This window comes from Globicephala melas, chromosome 15 (genome assembly GCF_963455315.2).
Source record: "Globicephala melas chromosome 15, mGloMel1.2, whole genome shotgun sequence".
NCBI lineage: Eukaryota > Metazoa > Chordata > Mammalia > Artiodactyla > Delphinidae > Globicephala > Globicephala melas.
In genome coordinates, this window is record NC_083328.1 from 14,748,236 (window position 1) to 14,770,329 (window position 22,094).

At 48.9% G+C, this 22,094-nt stretch overlaps 2 protein-coding genes across 6 annotated transcripts in view; one reads left to right on the forward strand and one right to left on the reverse strand.

Moving 5' to 3' along the window:
* The first annotated feature begins 38 nt into the window (after positions 1-38).
* GUSB (glucuronidase beta) lies at positions 39-17,605 on the forward strand. Of its 4 annotated transcripts, none has more exons than XM_070043780.1 (12): positions 39-290; positions 1,743-1,928; positions 2,223-2,404; positions 2,564-2,706; positions 3,127-3,314; positions 4,012-4,164; positions 4,411-4,589; positions 4,672-4,818; positions 7,012-7,096; positions 9,108-9,284; positions 12,358-12,541; positions 14,322-17,605. In XM_070043780.1, the coding sequence occupies exons 1-12, from the start codon at positions 78-80 to the stop codon at positions 14,489-14,491; spliced, it is 2,007 nt and encodes a 668-aa protein (XP_069899881.1). In that variant the 5' UTR covers positions 39-77; the 3' UTR covers positions 14,492-17,605. The 4 variants fall into 4 exon arrangements, with proteins under 4 accessions (XP_069899881.1, XP_030727756.1, XP_060141736.1 ...); XM_030871896.3 differs by having other exon boundaries at positions 12,358-12,493; positions 14,322-17,598; XM_060285753.1 differs by lacking the exons at positions 12,358-12,541; positions 14,322-17,605 and adding an exon at positions 5,851-6,004 and having other exon boundaries at positions 9,108-9,245.
* Positions 16,359-22,094, reverse strand: part of VKORC1L1 (vitamin K epoxide reductase complex subunit 1 like 1) — a 61,224-nt gene continuing 55,488 nt past the window's right edge. For both annotated transcript variants that reach the window (XM_030871909.2, XM_070043784.1), the window contains one exon: positions 16,359-20,425. In XM_030871909.2, coding sequence (XP_030727769.1) covers positions 20,199-20,425 — 227 coding nt within the window. In that variant the 3' untranslated portion in view covers positions 16,359-20,198. The remainder of the gene's footprint in view (positions 20,426-22,094) is intronic.

Below are 22,094 nucleotides of genomic sequence, written 5' to 3' on the forward strand. Positions count from 1 at the left end.
AGGCTCCACCCCGGCCCCGCCTCCCGCGCTCACGGCACCGGGCGGGGGATGCTGGCAGCTAGCGGCCCGCGGGAACCATGCTCCGGGGGTTGGCGGGCACCTGGGCCGTGCTCGGCGCGCTGCTCTGGGGCTGTGGGCTGGCGCTGCTGCAGGGCGGGATGCTCTACCCCCAGGAGAGCCGGTCGCGGGAGCGCAAGGAGCTGGACGGCCTCTGGAGGTTCCGCGCCGACTTCTCCCAGAACCGGCGCCAGGGCTTCGAGCAGCAGTGGTACCGGACGCCGCTGCGGGAGGTGCGGGCTCTGGGGACGGGGACCAGGGCAGGGAAGCTCCTGGAAGCCGGGTCGGGGGTGTGGGGAGCCTTCCCCTGAGCCCTCGGAACTGCCGGCCAGGAGGAGGTTAAAGATGGACGGGCCTGTGGGGGCGTGGGGTCGACCCACCCGGAGAGTGACCGGGAACGAGCAAATGGGCGGGCCCGATGTCGGTGTGGGAGGCGGAGCCGGAACAGTGTCCCGGCACCGACCTGGGGGCGGGTGGCCGCGCAGGGGCAGGAGGGGAGGCTTTGGACGTCTTGGGGCCAGCTCTGCCCTGGCAGGAAGGACCTTGGGTTCCAAGGTTCAGGTAGAGGACGGGGCTTGGCATCCAGCCGAGGATCCCCCTCTAGGCCTCCCCTCTGACTTGGATCGTGTGGGCTGAGAACAGGAGCAGGGGCAGGCCTGTGTGCCCATCCGACACTCACCTCACTTAGATCCTCTTTTTAAAGTCTTTGCCGCCCAGCCCTCATCAGCGGAGGAAGAAAGGGGCGGGCGGGGACTGGTGCCAGGCACTTCTTGCGCAACTCAGAGTTTCCTCAGCAAAGCGGCCCGTGCGCCCCGGCCAGCCTTCCTCCCTCCCTGGGGCAGTCAGTTGGTCATCTTCCTCTTAGTCAGGGTCTAGATTGACTTTGCAGATCCTTCTTGCCCTAGCCTGGTTGTGGCCATAGGCTCACCCCATTCCATGGAGACCCTGGTGCCTGCTGCCCGCTACCCTGAGAAAGAACTTACGGCCTCACCAGACCTTGGACACAAAGCATCCTAGCAGTTGGTCTCTCATCAGCAAGTTATCCATCCATTCATCCAATATTTGTTGAGTCCTGACTATGTGGCAGGGCTTGTGCCAGAAGCTGGGCAGACAGCTGTGAGGGACAGGAAATCCCTGCTTCCTTGGAGGTCACGTGTGTCTTCAGGAAGCTCTTCCCCAGGCTGCTTCCAGACTCACTGAGTTCTCTGCCCCACTCCTGCCTTGCCTTCTCCCTGAGGTGTTCAAGGGTGCGGAGGTTCAGGGGATTCCCTGCGGGGCTCAGATTCACCTGGTTCTGCCGGGACGTCCAGAGGTCGTATCTCAGGGGCCCTGGCCCCTAAGATAGTCCCCTGCCATGCTGCACGCTCTCTTCGTAGAGCTGCTCACCTGGCAGCAGAGGCCTTGTTCACTCTTTCATTGCCAGCGCCTAAAACAGCATGTAGGTGTTCACTGTGCACCACTGAGTGAGTGCGTGCGTGAGTGCGTGACTGGGTCTGCTTCATGGAGTCGCGAAAATTAACTGAGTCCGTAAAAGACATTGGTCGGTTGCTGGTGGGGTGGCCTGGAATCCGGGAGGGTCTGGGAGAAGTCATCTCGTCCAGCTTCTTCCTGTAAGTGGGGCTGCTGGGGAGGGCCCCTTAGCTTCCCAGGTGATCTGGACCTGATTCTGGTCCTTGTCCCCTCAGTCGGGCCCCAGCCTGGACATGCCGGTTCCCTCCAGCTTCAACGACGTGGGCCAGGATGGGCGGCTGAGGAGCTTCGTCGGCTGGGTGTGGTATGAACGGGAGGCCGCCCTGCCCCAGCGATGGACCGAGGACCTAGGCACACGAGTGGTGCTGAGGGTCGGCAGCGCCCACTACTACGCCATCGTGGTCAGTGCAGCGAGCGGCAGGCGGAGCGAATAGGGTGCCTGGCTCCCAGCCGTCACCCGGCAGCCTGCCTCCTGCGGTGCCCGCGGGGTGGGGGGCACACTCATGCCCCGCACTGGGGTTTGTGCCCTGGGTGGGGAGGGTGGCCTCATCTATTCCCCCAGAGCTCCCTCCCTCCACCTCTGAGGCGGGTGGCAGCTGGCAGCCCGTCCCACCCGCTCCCCCCATACTGCACTTCTACGTGAGGGAGCGCCTGAGGTGGCAGGGCCCCCTCCTCATATATCCCTGTGTCTGCAGTGGGTGAATGGGGTCCATGTGGCAGAGCACGAGGGGGGCCATCTCCCCTTCGAGGCTGACATCAGCAGGCTGGTCCAGAGTGGGCCCCTGTCCTCCTGCCGCATCACCATCGCCATCAACAACACGCTCTCCCCCAATACCCTGCCGCCAGGGACCATCCTCTACAAGACGGACACCTCCAAGTGAGCAGCACCTCGCCCCCCTCCCCGCTCTGCCCAGTGGTCTTCCCGTCAGGGGCAGGGTGGCCTTAACAGAGGTGAGGCCCTGGCTCCGGGAGGCCAGGGAGACGTGTGAGCTGAGGTCGAAGGACCCAGGGCAAGGCCACTGTCCTCCCATCCTAGGTACCCCAAGGGTTACTTTGTCCAGAACACAAACTTTGACTTCTTCAATTACGCGGGACTGCATCGGACTGTGCTCCTCTACACCACGCCTACCGCCTACATCGATGACATCACCGTCGCCACCGACGTGGACCAAGACACTGGTGAGGCTCCTGGCAGGGTCTGCCGTCAGCCAGACCCCCAGCGGCTTTGTTCCCTGTTTGGAAAGATCCCCTAGGAGAAAGACTGTCCCACCCACCTCAGCAGCTGGAATCCAGCCTGTCCGAGCTGGCAGGGGCAGCGGAAATCACCCATCTGCTCTGACTTCACTTTGGGAGGAAGCGGGGCTTGCCTCAAATCATAGCTCGTGGTGAATAACAGCCCAGGATGCAGGAGAACCCCATGTCCCTTTCCCACTGTACCGCCCTCACTTTATCTCCCCTCGCTGCAGATTAAGCTCAAAAAATTAACGGCTGTCAGCTAGGGGCTCCTCAGAAAGGTGACCTCAGGGCACTCTCATCTGTGTGACCCCAGGTCACATCCCTTCCTTTTCTCTCTTGTCTGATCTGTCTTGTCTCCTGCAGGGCTGGTGAATTACCAGATCGTTGTCCAGGGCAGTGAGCACTTCCAGCTGGAAGTGTGTCTTCTGGATGAGGAAGGCACGGTCGTGGCCAAGGGGACCGGGGGCCGGGGCCAGCTGCAGGTGCCCAGTGCCCACCTCTGGTGGCCGTACCTGATGCACGAGCACCCTGCCTACCTGTACTCGTTGGAGGTAATGGTGGTGAGGACTGGGCTGTGGGAGGCCTTTTCCCCCCATCCAGCAGCTCTGGCTTCAGCAGGCATGGTCCTCTGATCTTCCCAGTAAGTTGGATTGAAGAGTCCCCAGCCTGCTTTTTTCCAGCCCTTGGTGGGGAGGCCCAGTTTGAAGAGCAGGCCCCAGGGGCAGGGTGGGCAAAAGTTCCTTCTTTTTTAAATTTTTTATTTTTTTACATATTTATTGGAGTATAATTGCTTTACAATGGTGTGTCAGTTTCAGCTTTATAACAAAGTGAATCAGTTGTACACATACATATGTCCCCATATCCCCTCCCTCTTGCCTCTCCCTCCCTACCTTCCCTATCCCACCCCTCTAGGTGGTCACAAAGCACCGAGCTGATCTCCCAGTGCTATGCGGCTGCTTCCCACTAGCTATCTGTTTTACATTTGGTAGTGTGTATATGTCCATGCCACTCTCTCACTTTGTCACAGCTCACCCTTCCGCCTCCCCGTATTCTCAAGTCCATGCTCTAGTAGGTCTGCATAAAAGTTCCTTCTTGTTCATGGCGGATGCCTGTACTTCCTGCATCTCTCTACCTGCTGTTCCAGAGGTGGGCTGCCGTGGTTTGCAAAGGGGCCATCCTGCCGAAGTGCGGGCTGCGTTGTGTTCAGGCCGTCCAGGATGCCTCATGCCCAGTGCTTGGCTTTTGCAGGTGAAGCTGACCGCACAGACGGCTGCTGGGTTTGTGTCTGACTTCTACACCCTGCCCGTGGGGATCCGCACCGTGGCTGTCACACAGAGCCAGTTCCTCATCAACGGGAAGCCTTTCTATTTCCACGGGGTCAACAAGCATGAGGATGCAGACGTGAGTTGGGGCTCCTGAGTCCCTGTGGGGGGCCATTTCTCGCCATCCCTTCCTCCGCGTCCCTTGAAGTGGTTGAGGGCAGCTCAGAGCAGTTAAGCAAACCGCTCAAAACCACTGCCCGATGGGACCTGTGCTTGGCCTGGATAGCGGGCTAACAGGGTGACTCTGAGGGGCCCAGCTCTAATAGGAAGGGCATCTTCAACGGGGACAGGGGGCAGGGGCTCACTCTGCTGTGCTGTCCCCTAGATCCGAGGGAAGGGCTTTGACTGGCCGCTGCTGGTGAAGGACTTCAACCTGCTTCGCTGGCTGGGCGCCAATGCCTTCCGCACCAGCCACTACCCCTACGCAGAGGAGGTGATGCAGCTCTGCGACCGCTATGGGATCGTGGTCATCGACGAGAGTCCCGGAGTGGGCATCGTGCTGGCGTGAGTGCCCGCCAGCCGCACAGCCCAGCCCGCGCAGCTTGGCACCCTGTGACCCGCTCCCTTTCCTCCCCCGGCCCCGCAGCCAGAGCTACAGCAACGTGTCTCTGCAGCACCACCTGGAGGTGATGGAGGAGATGGTCCGCAGGGACAAGAATCACCCGTCTGTTGTGATGTGGTCTGTGGCCAACGAGCCCGCTTCCTTCCTGAAACCAGCTGGTTACTACTTTAAGTGAGTGCCCCTGCCTTCCCCGGGTCAGGGGTGAGACCTCAGCCCGCTGGCCCAGCTCAGCCTCGGCTGGTAGCTGCGGAAGAGCTGCAGTGGGCCCTGGGGTGGGCATGGGCTGTGAGAGGGTCAGCACCTGCTCCCAGCCCAGGTGCATCCATACGTGGTCGGTTCAGGGGACCAAGTACCCACCCACCCAGATTGTGATTTCAACCCAGTGTCTCCTTGACACACCTGAAATGAAATCCAGAGTTAACCCAACCCACTTACACACATAACTTCTAATTAAGAAAGAAAAAAAAGTAGTGACGTGGCCTAACCGTAGTATAAGGGAGTCATTTGTAAAATAATCCATGAGTGCATGGGCCTGACTCCCCGGAAGATGCAGTGAAGGGGTCAGGAGCTTGCATCTAGATGTGGCATCTCCCTGAAAGCACAGCTGCAAAAGCTGATGACGGGGGCTGGAAAGCACAGCTGGTGACTCTGATACCGTGAGCAGCGTTTTCTTCAGTGCTGCCCTCTTCTAAAACACTGAGCCACCCCAGGTAAAGTTGCAACCAAAACCAAGTATAGTCTTCCCTCGATTTTTACGGTATCTCCGTTCCTGGGGAATTTAGTGCGTGTTAAAACCGCACAAAACCGCTTCGTGACGCTTCGGGTTCATCTGTAAAGGGGAATTAAGCTTTATAAAGCCGGCTTACCTAGGCATGTAATTATAAACAGGTTTGAAATGACGTGCGTATTCTAACCATTCTAAGTTACATTGTTGGACGGGACCAGGCCATCTAAAGTTCATGGTCCGTTCACTGAATGCCAGTAGCTCCCCCCACCCCCCAGGCATTGCTGTGGACAGAAATCCCACTTAGGGGTCATCTCCCCGCCCTGGGCTGGCTCCCCTCGGGGTGTTCCTTGGTTCCTTCTCTCTCTTAACGATCATGCAGTTGTAGTGTAGCCTGGAGAGGGGAATTATTTCACTTCCTGTGGAGGCAGCAGAGGCCATGGAAATACTCCCTGAGGCAGACACTGCCTGCATCCCAGTGTCCCAGATGGAGGCTCTGAGGAATGGACCCACCCGGGTGAAGCTGAGCTCCGGACACACAGCCCCAGAGCACGTGGCACAGGGATGTTGAGCCAGGCTGGTGGACGGAATTTTTTCTGTGAACGTGAAAGGATGATAAGCTTCCAGGAGCAGGTGCCTGAGGCTTCCTGTGAACCTTTCTGGGAGGTGTGGAGAAGAAGAGGCTTGATTTGGGAGCAGTGGGGATGGGGCAGGATGTAAGTAGGGCTGCCTGGGCCGGAGGCGCTCGGCTGGGCTTTGAAGCTCCCCAGGTGACAGACAGGCTCTTTCGGACAGTGGGTTAGGGACTTGCAGGTCGCAGGGCACTGTTCTGGCCTGTGGAAACCACAGCCTTCGAGTGAGAAGAGTTATAATGGGGGGGGGGGGGTGTCAAGGAAAAGAAAACCAGCTGTGAGGAAATAGAAGAGGAAAATAGGCTTAAACAGTGAGTGAGGGTGACCTGCGCTGGGGAAGCTGAGCCCTGACCACAGACCAGCCCCTCTGTTGGGAAGCATCCTCTCGCCACCCCTCCTTGGTTAGCAGGACTCAGTGTAAATGCCGTGTCTTCAGAGAGGCTGTGCTGACGGTCTGGTGTCGGGGATGTGCCGCCTTACGGTCTCATAGAACCCCGTGCTTCCCCTTCATCATTCCCGCCAGCGCTTGTAATTTGTTACATTCGCCCGTATGGCTTCGCTCCATGGAGCTTCACGGCTGTTTAAGTTTCTAGTGAGTGCCCAGCGCACTGCCTGCCTCCCAGCCCCCGACTTACATGCTAAGTTAATATCCATCCTAATCCACACCCCGTCCTATTTTCAAGAGCTTCGCCAGAGATGCAGAGCCCAGCTTTTGGCAGTGCCCAGCCCAAGGACCTCTGCTCTGTGTCTCCCGCCCCTGGAGGATGGCCTCTCCTCTGGGAGGGGTGGGGGACTAGGAACTGGGGAGGGAGGAAGGAGGAAAGAATGATGTCAGGGAACGTGATGCCTAGAAGAACGTGTCTGCTTACCTGAAATACACTGGAAGGCAGGGAGGAGAGCGGTGTCTTGGGGGTCTTTTTGGCTGGGAAGATGAGAAGGAGAGGATGTGGAATGAGAGTCCTCCCTGGTCTGACTGACGGTGCTGTGTCTTCTGCCCTCCGTGGACAGGACGCTGATTGCCCACACCAAAGCCTTGGACCCCTCCCGGCCCGTGACCTTTGTGACCAACTCCAACTATGAAGCAGACCTGGGGGTGAGCCTGGGGGTCTCCATGCCACGTCTCCCCTCTGCCTGTCCTCTCATCCTGCCCAGATGCTTGCTGACATGAGCCGCTGGGAGGGACCACAGCAGCCAGTCCACCCATTTCCATGGATGGTCTTTAGGTTAAAGAGGACTGCCCGTTGACTTGCCAGGCAGTGTGGCTTCTTGAATCTAAGGAGGCTGGGCACAGGGAGGTCGAGTTCATTCTCAGTTCAGACTCATCCGTTTTTATGCACCTCAGTTTAATTTTATGCCCCTCAGTTTAATAGGCTCAGAAAAGGGTAGAGGTTTAAGGGAGCCTAAAGTCATCATCGTCCCGTTTCTCAAACCTGGCTGATCGTCAGAACCACTAAGGGAAGCTTTCTGAAAGTGTAGATATCTGGATTCTGAGATTCTGATTTAGTAAAGTCCAGGGTGGGAATCTGAGTTTTTAAAAAACTCCTCAGTGATTCCAGTCATCAACCCAGCTTTGGGAACCGGACTAGACTAGACTAGATCCAGACCCTGGGATTGAGAATCAAAGGAACAGGCTCACACAGCCGGCCAGACCCCACAGCCACCCTCGCGGTCCCTGGGCGCAGCAGCCCCTCAGAAGCCGTGTTGAGTTGCACGGAAGCTGTAAAACATGGGAGCGAGAAGATGCTCCTCCGCTAGAGAACTGAGGCCGGTACTTAAAAGTGCCCCAGAGAGAGAAATCATGTAAAGGAGAAAGAATGGATGAGAAAACCTATGCACAAGTATAAATTGTGAACACTGTCATTTTGACATGGATGGGACAGTTTGTAGCCCTGGTGTTCCTGTGCCATCCCTCGACAACACCCCCTTGAAGGAGTGCGAAGACTGTGGTCAAATACCAGTGTGACACAGGCAGACCTGGACTTTCTCAGAGCCTAAGTGGTGTCCCTTCCCATTCTAGTGGGCAGGGGAGCCTCTGCCGGTCCCCCCAGAAGGTTGCCAGGCTCACCTGGTGGGGTGTGTGAGCCATGGTCATGGTCACGTGCCCACCCAGAGGCACCACTTTCCACTTGCATCTTTCCACCACCAGTTCGGAAAGGTGCCGAGGTCACTTGGGAAAGACGGACCACGACAGTCACAGTGCAGACTTTGGAGGTGAGTGTGGGTTCAGGTGAGCTTTGCTGCCCACTGAGCACCACACTGTTCAGATTCGAGGCAGTCCCGCCCCATCATCTGGGCTACCCTCCTAGGAGGGAATTTTCCAGCCACTTTATGGCCCACAGTACTAGCTCAGGAAGGTGAATCAAGAGCCTTTGTGAGGAGAAAAACTGCTTTTGTCCCTTAGTTGGGAATACTTCTCCAGGGCCAGGGGGACAGCCAGTGACAGGAGCACAACCTAAAGAGGAACACAGTCGGGTTGGGATGGGCCCTGGGCTCCCACTGGGGCCAGTGCGCTGGGCACCCTCCCCTGAGCCCAGCTGCAGCCAGGTCGGGGGCACCAGCCCAGAGTTAAGAGACTTGTTCCATTCAGGTCTTTTCTAACCCCACGTCCTATACGTGTGAGCATCCAACTCATTTCTTTTTTAAAATTAATTTTATTTTTGGCTGTGTTGGGTCTTCATTGCTGCACACGGGCTTTCTCTAGTTGCAGCGAGCGGGGGCTACTCTTCGTTGCGGTGCGCAGGCTTCCCATCGCAGTGGCTTCTCTTGTTGCGGAGCATGGGCTCTAGGCTCATGGGCTTCAGTGGTTGTGGCACGTGGGCTCAGTAGTTGTGGCTCGTGGGCTCTAGAGCGCAGGCTCAGTAGTTGTGGCACACGCGCTTAGTTACTCCACAGCATGTGGGATCTTCCCAGACCAGGGCTCGAACCAGTGTACCCTGCATTGGCAGGCGGATTCTTAGCCACTGTGCCACCAGGGAAGTCCCCTAACTCATTTCTGTGTCCCCTTCTTACCTCCTGTGCCAGAAGTGCCGCCCCACCGCCCAAGTGTAAGTCCGACGCTATCCTACACTCTCCTGGTTCGTGAACACGTTTTAACACTCTTCCAGGTGCCTTATGTGGACGTCATCTGTGTGAACAGTTACTACTCCTGGTATCATGACTACGGGCACATGGAAGTGATTCAGCTGCAGCTGGCAACCCAGTTTGAGAGCTGGTATAAGACCTACCAGAAGCCAATTATTCAGAGCGAGTACGGAGCAGAAACCATCACAGGGTTTCACGAGGTAAGTAGTGTAGACATTTGAGTTATTTTTTCACTGTCTTGGACAGTGATGTCATTCACTGCCCCAGGCTAGAAAGGTGCCTCCTTCCCGGTCCCTCACTTGTCCTGATGACCTCCTATAGCTCACCAGGCTCACCTTAACCTACCCCTCCACATGGCTGCCCTGGACTCAGCCTCTGCCTCACTTGAGTGGTCCTCAGACAGCCTCCCACTAGCTGGCCAAATGGTCTTTGGAACAAATCCAAACCTTGGGAGTCCCGTCACCGGCTTCTCCTGGCCCACAGGACGAAGCCCTAATCTGTGGTCAGGGCTGTCAGCATCCTTTGCCCTGTGCCATCTCCCAGGTCTTCATCCTCCTCTGCCTTCAGTTCTGGACCCTGGCCTGTTTTCACTGTGCTCACTGGCTTCTGCTCTGGCTTGGCCTGTTCCTTCTACCTAGAATGCCCTTCTTAGCACCATAATCATCAACTAATGGATTCTGTTTTGTTTTTTTTAAGGGATTATTTATTTATTTGTGTATTTATGTATGTATGTATTTATTTATTTTTGGCTGCATTGGGTCTTCGTTGCGCCGCGGGCTTTCTCTAGTTGTGGCAAGCGGGGGCTACTCTGTTGCAGTGCACGGGCTTCTCATTGTGATGGCTTCTCTTGTTGTGGGGCACGGGCTCTAGGCACGCAGGCTCAGTAGTTGTGGCGTGTGGGCTCAATAGTTGTGGCTTGTGGGCTCTAGAGCACAGGCTCAGTAGTTTTGGCGCACGGGCTCAGTTGCTCCGCAGCATGTGGGATCTTCCCGGACCAGGGCTCGAACCCGTGTCTCCTGCATTGGCAGGCAGATTCCTAACCACTGCACCACCAGGGAAGCCCAACTAATGGATTCTTACTCAGCATTCGAGCCTCAGCTTGGGTGGCCCCTCTTTGGTGAGGTTTACTCCACCTGCCCGGGCAGAGGAAACTCTTCCCCCTGCTCCGTCTCTGTCTCAGCATTTCTCACTGTGCACTGTCATGATCTCTTTGGCTCTCTCCTTGACCAGACCGAGGGCTCCAGGAGGGAGACTAAATCCTATTTGTCGTTGCTTCCCAAGCACTCAGCAGGGTCCGGCACACAGCAGGTGCTAAATGATACTTGTTAAGAGAAATGAGTGAGATCTTGGAGCAAGATTTTGGTTTTTTGGGGAGTTTTTTTTTTTTGGCTGTGTTGCACGGCATGCAGAATCTTAGTTCCTCGACCAGGGATTGAACCCACACCCCCTGCATTGGAAGCGTGGAGTCTTAACCACTGGACCACCAGGGAAGTTGTTGGAGCAAGGTTTAATCACTAGCTTTTTCTCCTTGTTTTGTCCATTTCCTCACCAAAGATAGGCTGTTTTGTGGGGATTGTTTTCATGTGGATTCTTGAACCCCAGCCAGCCGACACCTGTCACAACGGCTGGGGTTCCTTGTTGACACATTTCTTCATTTGCTGATCCTCAGTAGGTTGAACAGTAACCCAAATGGACTCCCTTATTCTGTTCACACCCTTAAATTCATCTTGCCTACACAGAGTGCCACTTGGACAGACTAATGTAGGGGGAAGTATCTTATGAAGACAAAGTACATACATTTGTCCTCCCTCTTTGAAAAGGTGACCAACTCTGAATTTTTAACAAATTCTGAAAAGGACTTCCCTGGTGGTCCAGTGGTTAAGACTTCCCCTTCCAATGTAGGGGGTGTGGGTTCGATCCCTGGTCCGGGAGCTAAGATCCCACATGCCTCCCGGCCAAGAAACCAAAACATAAAACGGAAGCAATATTGTAACAAATTCAATAAAGATTTTTTTAAAAAAAAGTAAATTCTGAAAGAGTCTGGGTCAGCACTCTCTGAACGTGCCTTTGTGGTGATGGAAATGTTCTAGACCTGCACCGTCCAGAACGGGAGCCACTGCCACGTGTGACTTTTGAGGACTTGGAACGTGACTAGCGTGATTGATGTAGTTTAAAGTAGTTTTATATTTAAATAACCTCTTGTGGCTAGCGTTAGACAAGGCAGGGTCATTTCCATTAAAACACAGAAGGAACTCGACATCTTGCCCTGCCCTCAAATTCTGATTTGGAACTGCAACAAAACAGGGCTCAGTGGCACAGTCGTATCTTCGGTGTATATTAGCTTTCACTGTTGTCGTTCTGTATCTTTTTTTTTTTGGCTGTGCCGCGAGGCATACAGTATCTTAGTTGCCCGACCAGGGATCGAACCTGTGCCCCCTGCAGTGGTGCAGTGGAAGCACAGCATCTTAACCACTGGACTGCCAGGGAAGTCCCTGTAATAGCATTTTTTTCCTATAATAGCATTTATATTTATTTATTTATTTATTTTGGCTGCGCCAGGTCCTAGTTGTGGCACTCGGGATCCTCGCTGCGGCACACAGGATCTTTAGTTGTGGCATACGGGATCTAGTTCCCTGACCCTATCTTTCTAGTTTGTCACTTTGTCTCCAATGCCTGCCATATAAGCAGATACTAAATAATTATTTGTTGAATGGATGAATGGGCTAAACAGCAGCTACTTACCCAGAAGAGATACAGAAGAATCTGAGGCGAGTTAAATCTGAGTCACTCTAGTTCTCAAGTTATGCACTGGCAGCTACTTCAAACTTGGGTTTTAAACTTATTATCCAGAGACATACTTTTTCTCCTAGTGTAGTTCAGCTTTAAGACTGCACTGGGGAATAGAGATGTTAAAGATAAAGCAAATATTAAATTCTGTTTATGGGAATTCCCTGGTGGTCCAGTGGTTAGGACTTGGCACTTTCACTGCCGAGGGCCCCAGTTCAATCCCTGGTCAGGGAACTAAGATCCTGCGTGCCACGCAGTGTGGCCAAAAAAACCCAGTTACTAATTAAGGTTTTTTTTTTTTTTTTTTTTTACCCTGGGCTGTGTCATACCCTGGCTGTGTCCCTACACCAGCAGCAGCAAGTCCTGCAGTCACTATAGCCCACCATGAGGACAGATATTTTGGTCATCACGTGGATCTTTATTTTTATCTAACATTTACAGTCCTGCTTGTTCTGAGTCCTAAATTCTCTTTGCCTTGACTTCCAGGACCCACCTCTGATGTTCAGTGAAGAGTACCAGAAAGGCCTGCTTGAGCAGTATCACGTGGTTCTGGATCAAAAACGAAAAGAATATGTGGTTGGAGAGCTCATCTGGAATTTTGCTGATTTTATGACTGACCAGTGTAAGTGGCAGTTCGGTGAATGGAATGTACCGCTTCTCCTTTTTTCAGGTTGGCATTTTAGTTCAGGACGTTTGGTTGTAAGAACCCTGGAAACGAGAAGGGGGAAAGCTGATGTAATCAATGCAGGCTACATAGAGGATTCCCTAGGAGAAGTAAGTTGCTTTTAGCAAGCAGCCATCACCTGCTGGCTGCCTAAATCATTTTAAGGTAAACAAGCAAATGGGAGAGGCTACCGTCTCAAGGCAGAGGTGGCTAGCTTACCTCTGTGTTTCACCACAGTATGAGGAAAAAGTGGACCTCGTACTGGATTTATTTGTGGGATATACTCATTATTCCAGAATAAGGTACAAAGCCCGAGGAACTTCAGATATTTCAGTCTGTTTTATATTTTTCACTTATAAAAGGCAAGTTTGCCAAATACAGGTTAAGTGTCAAAAGGTTTTGAGTGTGGGAGTGTTTAAAAGCCTTCAAGGTGAATACGACCTGTACTTTCTCACGTGGGGATAATGAGGGCTACTTCACAAAAGTTCCAAATGAGTTTCCCATTTCTTTCTACCCCTCTAGGTAACTAGCTTCTTGATATACCATAAACTTAGGATAGCAATCTGGGGAAGAAGGGAAGGATTTGGTAGTACTGGGAATTACATTACATTACTTAGGGGGAAAGACAGGTTTTTAGAAGGTTAAAGTTTTGTTTTGTTTTGATATATTTTTATTTATTTATTTGGTTGCACTGGGTCTCAGTTGTGGCAGGCAGGCTCCTTTGTTGCAGCTCGCTGGCTCCTTAGTTGTAGCATGCGAACTCTTAGTTGCAGCATGCATGTGGGATCTAGTTCCCTGACCCGGCATCAAACCCGGGCCCCCTGCATTGGGAGCACGGAGTCTTAACCACTGTGCCACGAGGGAAGTCCCTAGAAGATTAAGGTTTAATTAAAAATCCGAATGGGAGAGGTGAAGAAAAAAAGAGACAGCATGAGCCTCCACTCTGCTTTTGGCAAACGAGATTAACAGCTCCTGGAAATAAGCTTGGATGGAAGTCTAGTTTTGTGACTAGGTGCACTGCTTCGCGTAGTAAGGAATTAGCTGTGTGACCTTGTACAAGGTACCTACCTTTTCACAAGCCTGTAAAGTGGGGCTAACGCCTACCACCTTGCAGGTTGACACAGGGATTCCATTTGACGAAGCGCTTGGCACAGTGCCTGGTGTTTGCTTTTCGTGGAAGAAATTATTGTTGTCTTGAGCTTTTCAGTGGGAAAGACCTGCTTTCCATTTAACAGAAGCGGTGGTTTCTCTAGGAGATGGAGGGGTTCGCTGGGAGTGTAGCTGCTCCTTTCCCAGCTCCAGCTCTGGCGGACTTGCCACCAGGGGTGGGGACCCAGCTGAAAGTCTGCCCAGCGGGACTTTAAAATCTACGAGTAGCTCCCTCTTAGGCGCCTGTGACTGGTCAAGTCTCTGGCTCCCACTAGCACAGTTGTCTCCTCAGATAGGCGCAAGCCTTTCCAAGGGGAACTCTGTCTCAGCCCTGCTCCAGTTACCAGGCAGGTGGGTACCCATAATGTCTTAAACCTTATTTTGCAAGTAAAAGATAAATAATTTTGGATTATTTCCCTAACAGAAGAAAAATTAACACACCAGGGAGCTAAGTGTTTTTGGGGAGCAGTGGTATTTAAATCTTTAACCCGTTAAGGAGCCACTTCATCAGATACCACTTCAGACCAAGCATCTCTAAACCATGAGGACCTCTCTGTTTAGTGCCCAGCTTGGCTCCAGGCTGGTTGTGATTTGGCCCATCAGAAGTCATCTGAAATACCTTTTGCCTTGTTTTTAGCACCACAGAGGCCGATAGGGAATAGAAAAGGGATCTTCACTCGTCAGAGACAACCGAAAAGTGCAGCATTCCTGTTGCGAGAGAGATACTGGAAACTTGCCAATGAAACCAAGTGCCACCGGTCAGCTGTGAAGTCACAGTGCGTGGGAAACAGCCCGCTTACTTTTTAAGCAAGAACTACCTCTCTGCTGACAAGGGCTCTGTCAGCCCCTCCTTCCCAAGTAGGGGGGCGACTTCCACAGGACACAGAGCAAGCGCTTCCTGGACTGTGCATGGCAGACCGGGAAGTTTTCTGGTCTGGATTTTGTGGTCATTTGCTAGAAGGGAATGTTAGAGGTGAAAATAAAGGCTTTTGTAGTATGAGAGTAAAGAGTAGGCTTAAAAGCGACCATCCATAAATTCAACGATCTGTACTGCTGAAGCATCGGAAATGGTTCTTCTGTGTCAGGCCGTTTTCATGGCCTTAACCGAGCACGGAGTCTTGAGAAACCTCTGCTTCAGCACTCGCCACAGTCAGAGTCGCTGGTTACAGACTGTGTGCTGCCACAGGAACAGCCCTGCCGCTTTAGGGCCACCTGTGCTCAGATGCCACCTGTGCTTTAGGCCGGCCTTGACTTGAGTGGGTGACAGTAAAAGACAAGTGCTAGTAACTCCACAGATAAGCCGAAGTCCCAGCACATTCACAGAAAGTAGCATCATGCTGGAATAATGCACAAGGTCGACGTACCAGTTTCCAGAGTTAAGCTGACACGTAAGCATAAGAAAGGTAAGAGTTGAGGAATGTCAGAATTGGAAGGGAGCTGAGAGGTTACCAGTTCTTCTGGGACATTCTTCCAACCTCAGCCATAGTTTTTTCTGGACTGAGAGGGATAGATGGGCGTAGAAGCCCACTGGGCCATCACAGCTGACTGCAGTGAATGTGATGAGGCCTCTTTAAATGGGCTGGGCCTGCAGACAAGTAGGACAGGCTTTTGTATCTCTGGGTGACGCCACCCGCTCTGCTCCTGAGGATGGTCTTTCCTTATGGAATCCTTCCTCCTCCTCCTCCTCCTCTTCCACAGGCTCCATTAAGGCAAGTAAGGCACACTGTAAGAGTTCAGTGTTCATCTATCTTGGTTTAAAGCTGAAAGCTTTGGAAAAACACTGTCCAATCAAATAGAAGACCATGAAACAATACAATTCTTAATACAGAGCTTGATCCACTTCACTTGCAGGGGATTTCACATCTCAGCACATGCCCTTTTTTACCCTTCCTTTCCAAGCTCCGTGAAAGGAACAGTACAGATAATTTAACCTCATTTTAGTGGCCGTCTTTAGACCATTTTTAAGAAATGAGAGTATAGTCAGTTCAAATAATAAGTTAGGAATTCTAGTGGTTACATATTTCTTTCATTACCACTAAACTTAAGTCCCTTGTAGTAATCAAGTTTTGTGTTCCAGTTTAATGTCAAGGAATAATATATAAAACTCTTTACTTGACAAACATTAAAAAAAAAATTAAACATCACAAACACATTTAAATGTTTTACAAATTAGAGGTAAGGTCCATTTCTTAAGTCCTAAGGTTCTAACACAGGGCACATTTGTTCTATTCAATAAAATATGGCTAACTGCATTTCAAATGGAATCATCTTTCTTACAGATGTTAACTTTTTAGATTATAACAGTGGAGTGTTCGAGATGAGCTAAAGTAAAGCAGTGGAAAAACAGCTGATTAATACATTCTATGTGCTTACAGGACTGTAAGCAGTAACATCTTTTTCATTAATTCTTGACAACCACATACATCATAAATCAACAGGAATTCCAAGAACTAGAATCTGAGAATTCTGCTTGTGTCTTCTCTAAGTTACATATAATTTAAGAGAAGAATCAACTCAGTACACCTGTAGAAATACCTGTAGAAATACATTTCAGTACACGTAGAAATGAAGCTACAGAAACAATTTCAAGAATAATTTATAAGACTGAATTCATTTCTGCTTCTTTTTTGAAATGCAATACTGCAGTATAAGAATGAGGGCAGCACAACTTCCACAGGTAACTTCTACATTTATTTTATACCAAAAAGTTATGTGCAACAAATAAACATTCTTACATATTTACATTTGTTTTTACCAGTTAGCAAAACTGTGTCCTAAATCTCTGATAAAGAATATTTCTATCTATATTAAAGGGGAAATCTGCCCAGTGAACTCCATTTTAAATGAATGTTTACTCTGGAGCTTAAAGCACTAGTAATAAATATTTTTGATGGAACGTACTATACAGATCATACACCTAATACTTAGGCCATGCTTAACAGTTTTATAACAAAACATTTCACCTTTTCTGGGCTAATTTGTCGAAAAAAATGTTTAACCAAGTAGCCTGGACTCCTACCCCCGCCCCCTTTGATTTACTGAAGGGTAGCTCTCACAAATTAGGAATCATAAGTGCTGCCTAAAATATCTGAATAGAAATGTTTCCCCAGTGCTTGCCTGTTGGGGAGAAATACACGAGGACAAAGACTGAATATCAGGTATTCCTTCCCAAATAGGTTACCAAAAATAATAGTGGGTTTCTTGTTGGCATTTGTTCAATACTGATTTTTCAGGACAAGATCTGTCAGCATTCATTGGTGTCAAGCTTTGCTGAAGACAACTTTGCACTTTTGCTGATAGTCTTAAAAGTAAATGAAATACAAGAAAACTAAAGCCAACTAACAGTTTTAATTTCACTGTAGTCTTGGTCCTGTATCCTACCTAGTAGGTCCCAAGATCTCTTGTACCAAATGATAGATCTTTGTCTCTTTGTAAGAAAATAGTCAATGCTTTCAACATCCTTAGAAGTAATGGATTTAAGGAGAGGCCCTATACATCAAGTAAAAGTAATTCCTGGCACACAGCTAGTTAAACCTGAGTTATTTCACCAGACGTTTACCCTCACTGATAGCAACTAGCTGCAATGAAAAATACCAAATCCTCCAAACCACCTAGATTCCCTAGAATTTATCATCTAACTACAACTTCTCTTATTTCTTCAAATGATAGGACTGTCAAATAGATAAGAGGCTTCGTTGTTACAAATCATTTTGAAAACCAAGAAGCAGAAATGCAATTTCTTCCCTAATCTGTTCTTCCACATTGGTGGCTAATAATGTTGCAGTGTTTAAATATTCTGTCTAAAATAGTCAAAATAGGGGGCTTCCCTGGTGGCGCAGTGGTTGAGAGTCCGCCTGCCGATGCGGGGGACGCGGGTTCGTGCCCCGGTTCGGGAAGATCCCACATGCCGCGGAGCGGCTGGGCCCGTGAGCCATGGCCGCTGAGCCTGCGCGTCCGGAGCCTGTGCTCCGCAACGGGAGAGGCCACAGCAGTGAGAGGCCTGCGTACCGCAAAAAAAAAAAAAAAAAAAAGTCAAAATAGCCCTCAGATTTTATAACATGGGGTTTTCCCCCTCTTCTGGGGTGTAATTGAGGATGTAGAGGGAAGCCTAAATTCTTCCCGTGCAAAAATACCAAATCACACGCATGGGGGAGGGGGGGGCGCGGGGGACGGGGGCGGGTCCTTTGCTTACAGCGAAACAGGCGTCACCGCGCTGGTATTTCAGGCAGCACATGGTCATCACCCAGTGAAAAGGAGGATATTAATTCTGGGGTCATAGGAATGTGGCAACAATTTTTCTACAACTGAAACAGTGGTTTACCCAAGGCTTAGAAAAGCAAAGGAAAAACTCGAAGAGTCTGGCTGAACACTAACGTTCTCTCATGTAAGAGTTGAAGATGTTCGCAAGAACGCAACATCAAGACAAGCTTTAACTCTACTCTAACTGATTGATACAAAATATGGTGAAAAACAATTTTAAATTGGTACACGAGGAACTTGTTTAGCACGACCAGAGTTATATATACCACGAAGTCTTCACCGTGAAGCCAGTTCCACTCTAGCAGAGAAAAGAGAAGCAGTAAACTGCTGGGTAGACGGGAAGCACTGCTACAAGATGACCTCGTTGCACGGTTTTCCAGCATTAGGACTTGTTTCTCCATAAATATCAGACATCTAATCAATGCTTTCTAGAGTTCTTTAACTATAGAAACAAGAACAATACATAGATAATATTGAAATATTCACATTCTTGGGAGAACATAAGCCTTGATGAAATCTGAATTAAGCTATCTTTTACAAAACTGGTTTAAACTGGTTGAAAGTACATTACAACTCAGATTTTACACCTGCCTTGGGCCAGAATACACTGCATCAATTATGACAGTTAGTTGGAAACTGCTGAACAGTTGCTGACTCTGCACGTTACAGTTTACAGAGCAGAGCCTGTCCCCTCCCTTCAAAAGAAGGCAAATAAAGCACTCAAAAGTTACCCGGTCTCTTTTTAACATAATGATGAATGGAATTGGAGGCAAAAACATGGCTACTACTTCTCAATCTAAGGAATAAAATGATCATACGGAACCTTTCTATAGAATGCAAGTTTTCTACTTCATGCTAAGAAAGGAAGGAAGGACACTTCTGCCCAAGTTCAACACACAAAATATTTGGTTTGAGATTTAAGACAGAAGGCACTTTTAACAATCTGATATAAGATGTTAACCATAGAAACATACTGTCACTATTTCATTTGGGTTTATTCAGATCACTTTCACAAACTCTGCATTAGAAAGAGTACTGTATTTCACCTTGAGATATTTCTATCTTTAGTACTCCTCTCCCAGTTAAGCAAACTGAGCAGCATGTCAGCCCTAAAGTTTACAAATACAGTATCTGACTCTAAAACAATTAAACTAGACGTCTGGTTAATTAGTGTAGAAAGAAGCAGGGAAAACACTACAGAGCTACCCAAGAGCAATCCTGCTCTGGAGCGACTGGGCTTCTACTGATGATTTCAAAATCAATACTGTTTGGTTGACTGGCACCAATGTTAAGGAAAATTATCTGCATGAAAATTCAACTGTTGTAAGAGATTTTACCTAAAAATGCCATATTAATATTTCCAGCTTTTCTCCAAAGAAATCTACCCATTTTCCCATCTTTAGTATCCTGAAGGCCTTGGACTTGAAAGTCTGGTCACATGACTCATTCTGTAAGGTTATAATTGATCCAGTTTTATGACTAGGTACAAGCTTGACTTGAATGTCCAAATTTAGTTTCCTCCTTTCAGAGGAAGGAGATGAAAGGGAACCAATCACCCTATTATTTTTGCTGTCAATGCTAGACCCACAGCTCTCAGTGCTTTTCACAAGATGCTCTGTATGGACTTACTATTTTCACTATTTCTTCAGTCAACGTTGAGCTGACATTTCTTCATTGCTACACTTCAACTAAACTGTACAGTAAGTTCTGCAGGGATGGATCCAATATTTCTACCTTTATTTACAAATATCACATGAATGGATTCTAGTTGAATCTACATGTTTAAATCCATCAGCTAAAAACATTACATATTGTAAACATGGCAATATTTAATACAGTATCTATTCTAAAATATTTTCATGTCATGATCACATTTGTTATAGCTGAAATGTAATTTATACACATTAGAGAATTACTAGCAATGGTTGCTCACTTTACAATTGAGGGAAGGAGGCTAGGGCTACATTTATTATTTCAGAAACATCTCCAAAGTAAAGTTAAAGCTTGTCTTTGATTGGCTCGGCGTATCCTCTTTTTTTTTTTTTTTTGTATCCATATTTAAAATGAAGATTGACACAGAAAATAGCTAGAGCTCCTTCTAATTTACAGGATTTTAAAAAATCAGTTTAAGATTCTTAGGGAAAGTGTCTGTTGTGAAGAATTAAAAAAAAAAAACAACAACAACCAAACTGCTGCAAAATAAACTTAATGGAAAAAGGGACTTCAGACTGTCAGTTAAGAGTTCGTCAGGTGGTTAGTCCTGCTTGGGCTGCAGTTGCCGTTTCCAGGCCTCATTCAAGTAAACTAGTCGTTTGTAGTTGATGATAAGAAGAATGAAGTTCAGCACATATGTGATGACGCAGATTATGCAAAACTCCTTCAGCACAAAGTACAGGATGTAGGCCAGGTACAAAGACCCCACTACAGACATGATGGAGGATGTCATGAGGATTAAAGCTGCAACTGCACTTGCTGTCAGGCCTGCAAGAGAAAGAGACACTTGGCTCAATCAGACCTTGACACTGGTGAGAGAGTTTCTGAGTTAAAAGGTAACATTTTGTGATTTGCTGCAGTGTTGGAATACTGATCTTAACAACAAAACATTCTGAAATTGGAGGACAAAAACTACAGGTCTATTTTGTTAAGATTATGCAGGTTGACTCTGCACATAGGATACCAGTTTTATAGCTGCAATATTTTTGACTTGTCAATATTCTAGATGAAATATTAACTTATTTCATAAACCAGCCTCAGTTAAGGCACACAAAGAAAATATGCAGTCTCTCAATCACATTATGCAATGAGCAGATTTGTAAAACTGACAGCCCTACCTCCTCTAATGAATAAAATAACACGAGGACCACAAGCTTCTCATCCAAGCAGGACACATTTGATGAGACCCTCCCCCTGACCTTTTCACTATAGGTAGAATCCCCACCTGTGGAAAGTAAAATTTGCTTTCCCATGTTTAGACAAAAAAAAAAAAAAAAAAAAACATAATAAGAGATGATTACACCAACATGCTGCTGAAGAAAAAAAAATCATGATAAACATTTCAGAAAGGGCTCACCCTGGGGCATAACAGAAACCGCATTTGGCCAGTTGGCCACATGTGGGTCAAACCAGATCAAGTTATGTGTGCTAAGCTTGGTTCTCAAGACAAAGGCTTGCCTGAATTCTTGATGCTACCTGACATCTTCACATGTATTGTTTTGTAATTTCCTGTAGCCAACAGTATTGAAAACGTGCATTTATTTTCAAGGACAGAGGAGACAGCAGAGCATATTAAACTACCTATACCCTCCTACCCAGCAAGTAATGGATAAGGATCACGGAAACAGGAAAAAATAAGAATAGGTGGTAGTGGTTTGAAGAGGTTAATTAAGAAGCTGAAATCCCTGCTGCAAGTAGAATGAGAAGTTGCCTGTGGACTGCAGCTTGGCCATGGGGGCCGACTTGCCCCAACACCAGTCAGTACTAGAGAACATGATGCTTTAACAAGGCTCTTTAAGACTAAGATGCTGTTGCATTACTTATGCCACCTGCTTTTGTAAATAAAGATTTATCGTAACCCAGCCACGCTTATTCATGTATGTAATGTCCATGGCTGCTTTTGCACTAGAGTGGCAGAGTTGAGCAGTTGCAACAGTCAGAAAAGCCTAAATTATTTCCTATCTGGCCCTTTACTAAAAAACATAGTTTGCTGACCTCATCTGTGCTAACATCTAAAACCTCAGGAATTAATGCTGTCAGGGACTTCCCTGGCGGTCCAGTGGTTAAGACTCCGCACTTCCACTGCAGGGGGTGCGGATTCGACCGCCGGTTGGGGAACTAACTAAGGTCCCACATGCCGTGTTGTATGGCCAAAAACTGAAAAAAAGAAAAAAAGAAAAAATTAGTGCTGTCACCTTAATTTTATCTAAGAAATTTCATTTCAAAATGATATGGGCGAGTTATTTACTCTCTCTCTGCAACTCTTTTCCTTAACTGTAAAACTGTGATGATAATCATGACTGCCTCCGAAGACTGTTGTGCAGATTAAAAGAGCTAATTCCCTGGCAGTCCAGTGGTTAGGACTCGGCACCTTCACTGTGGTGACTTGGGTTCAATCCCTGGTCGGGGAACTAAGATCCTGCAAGCTGAGAGGCGC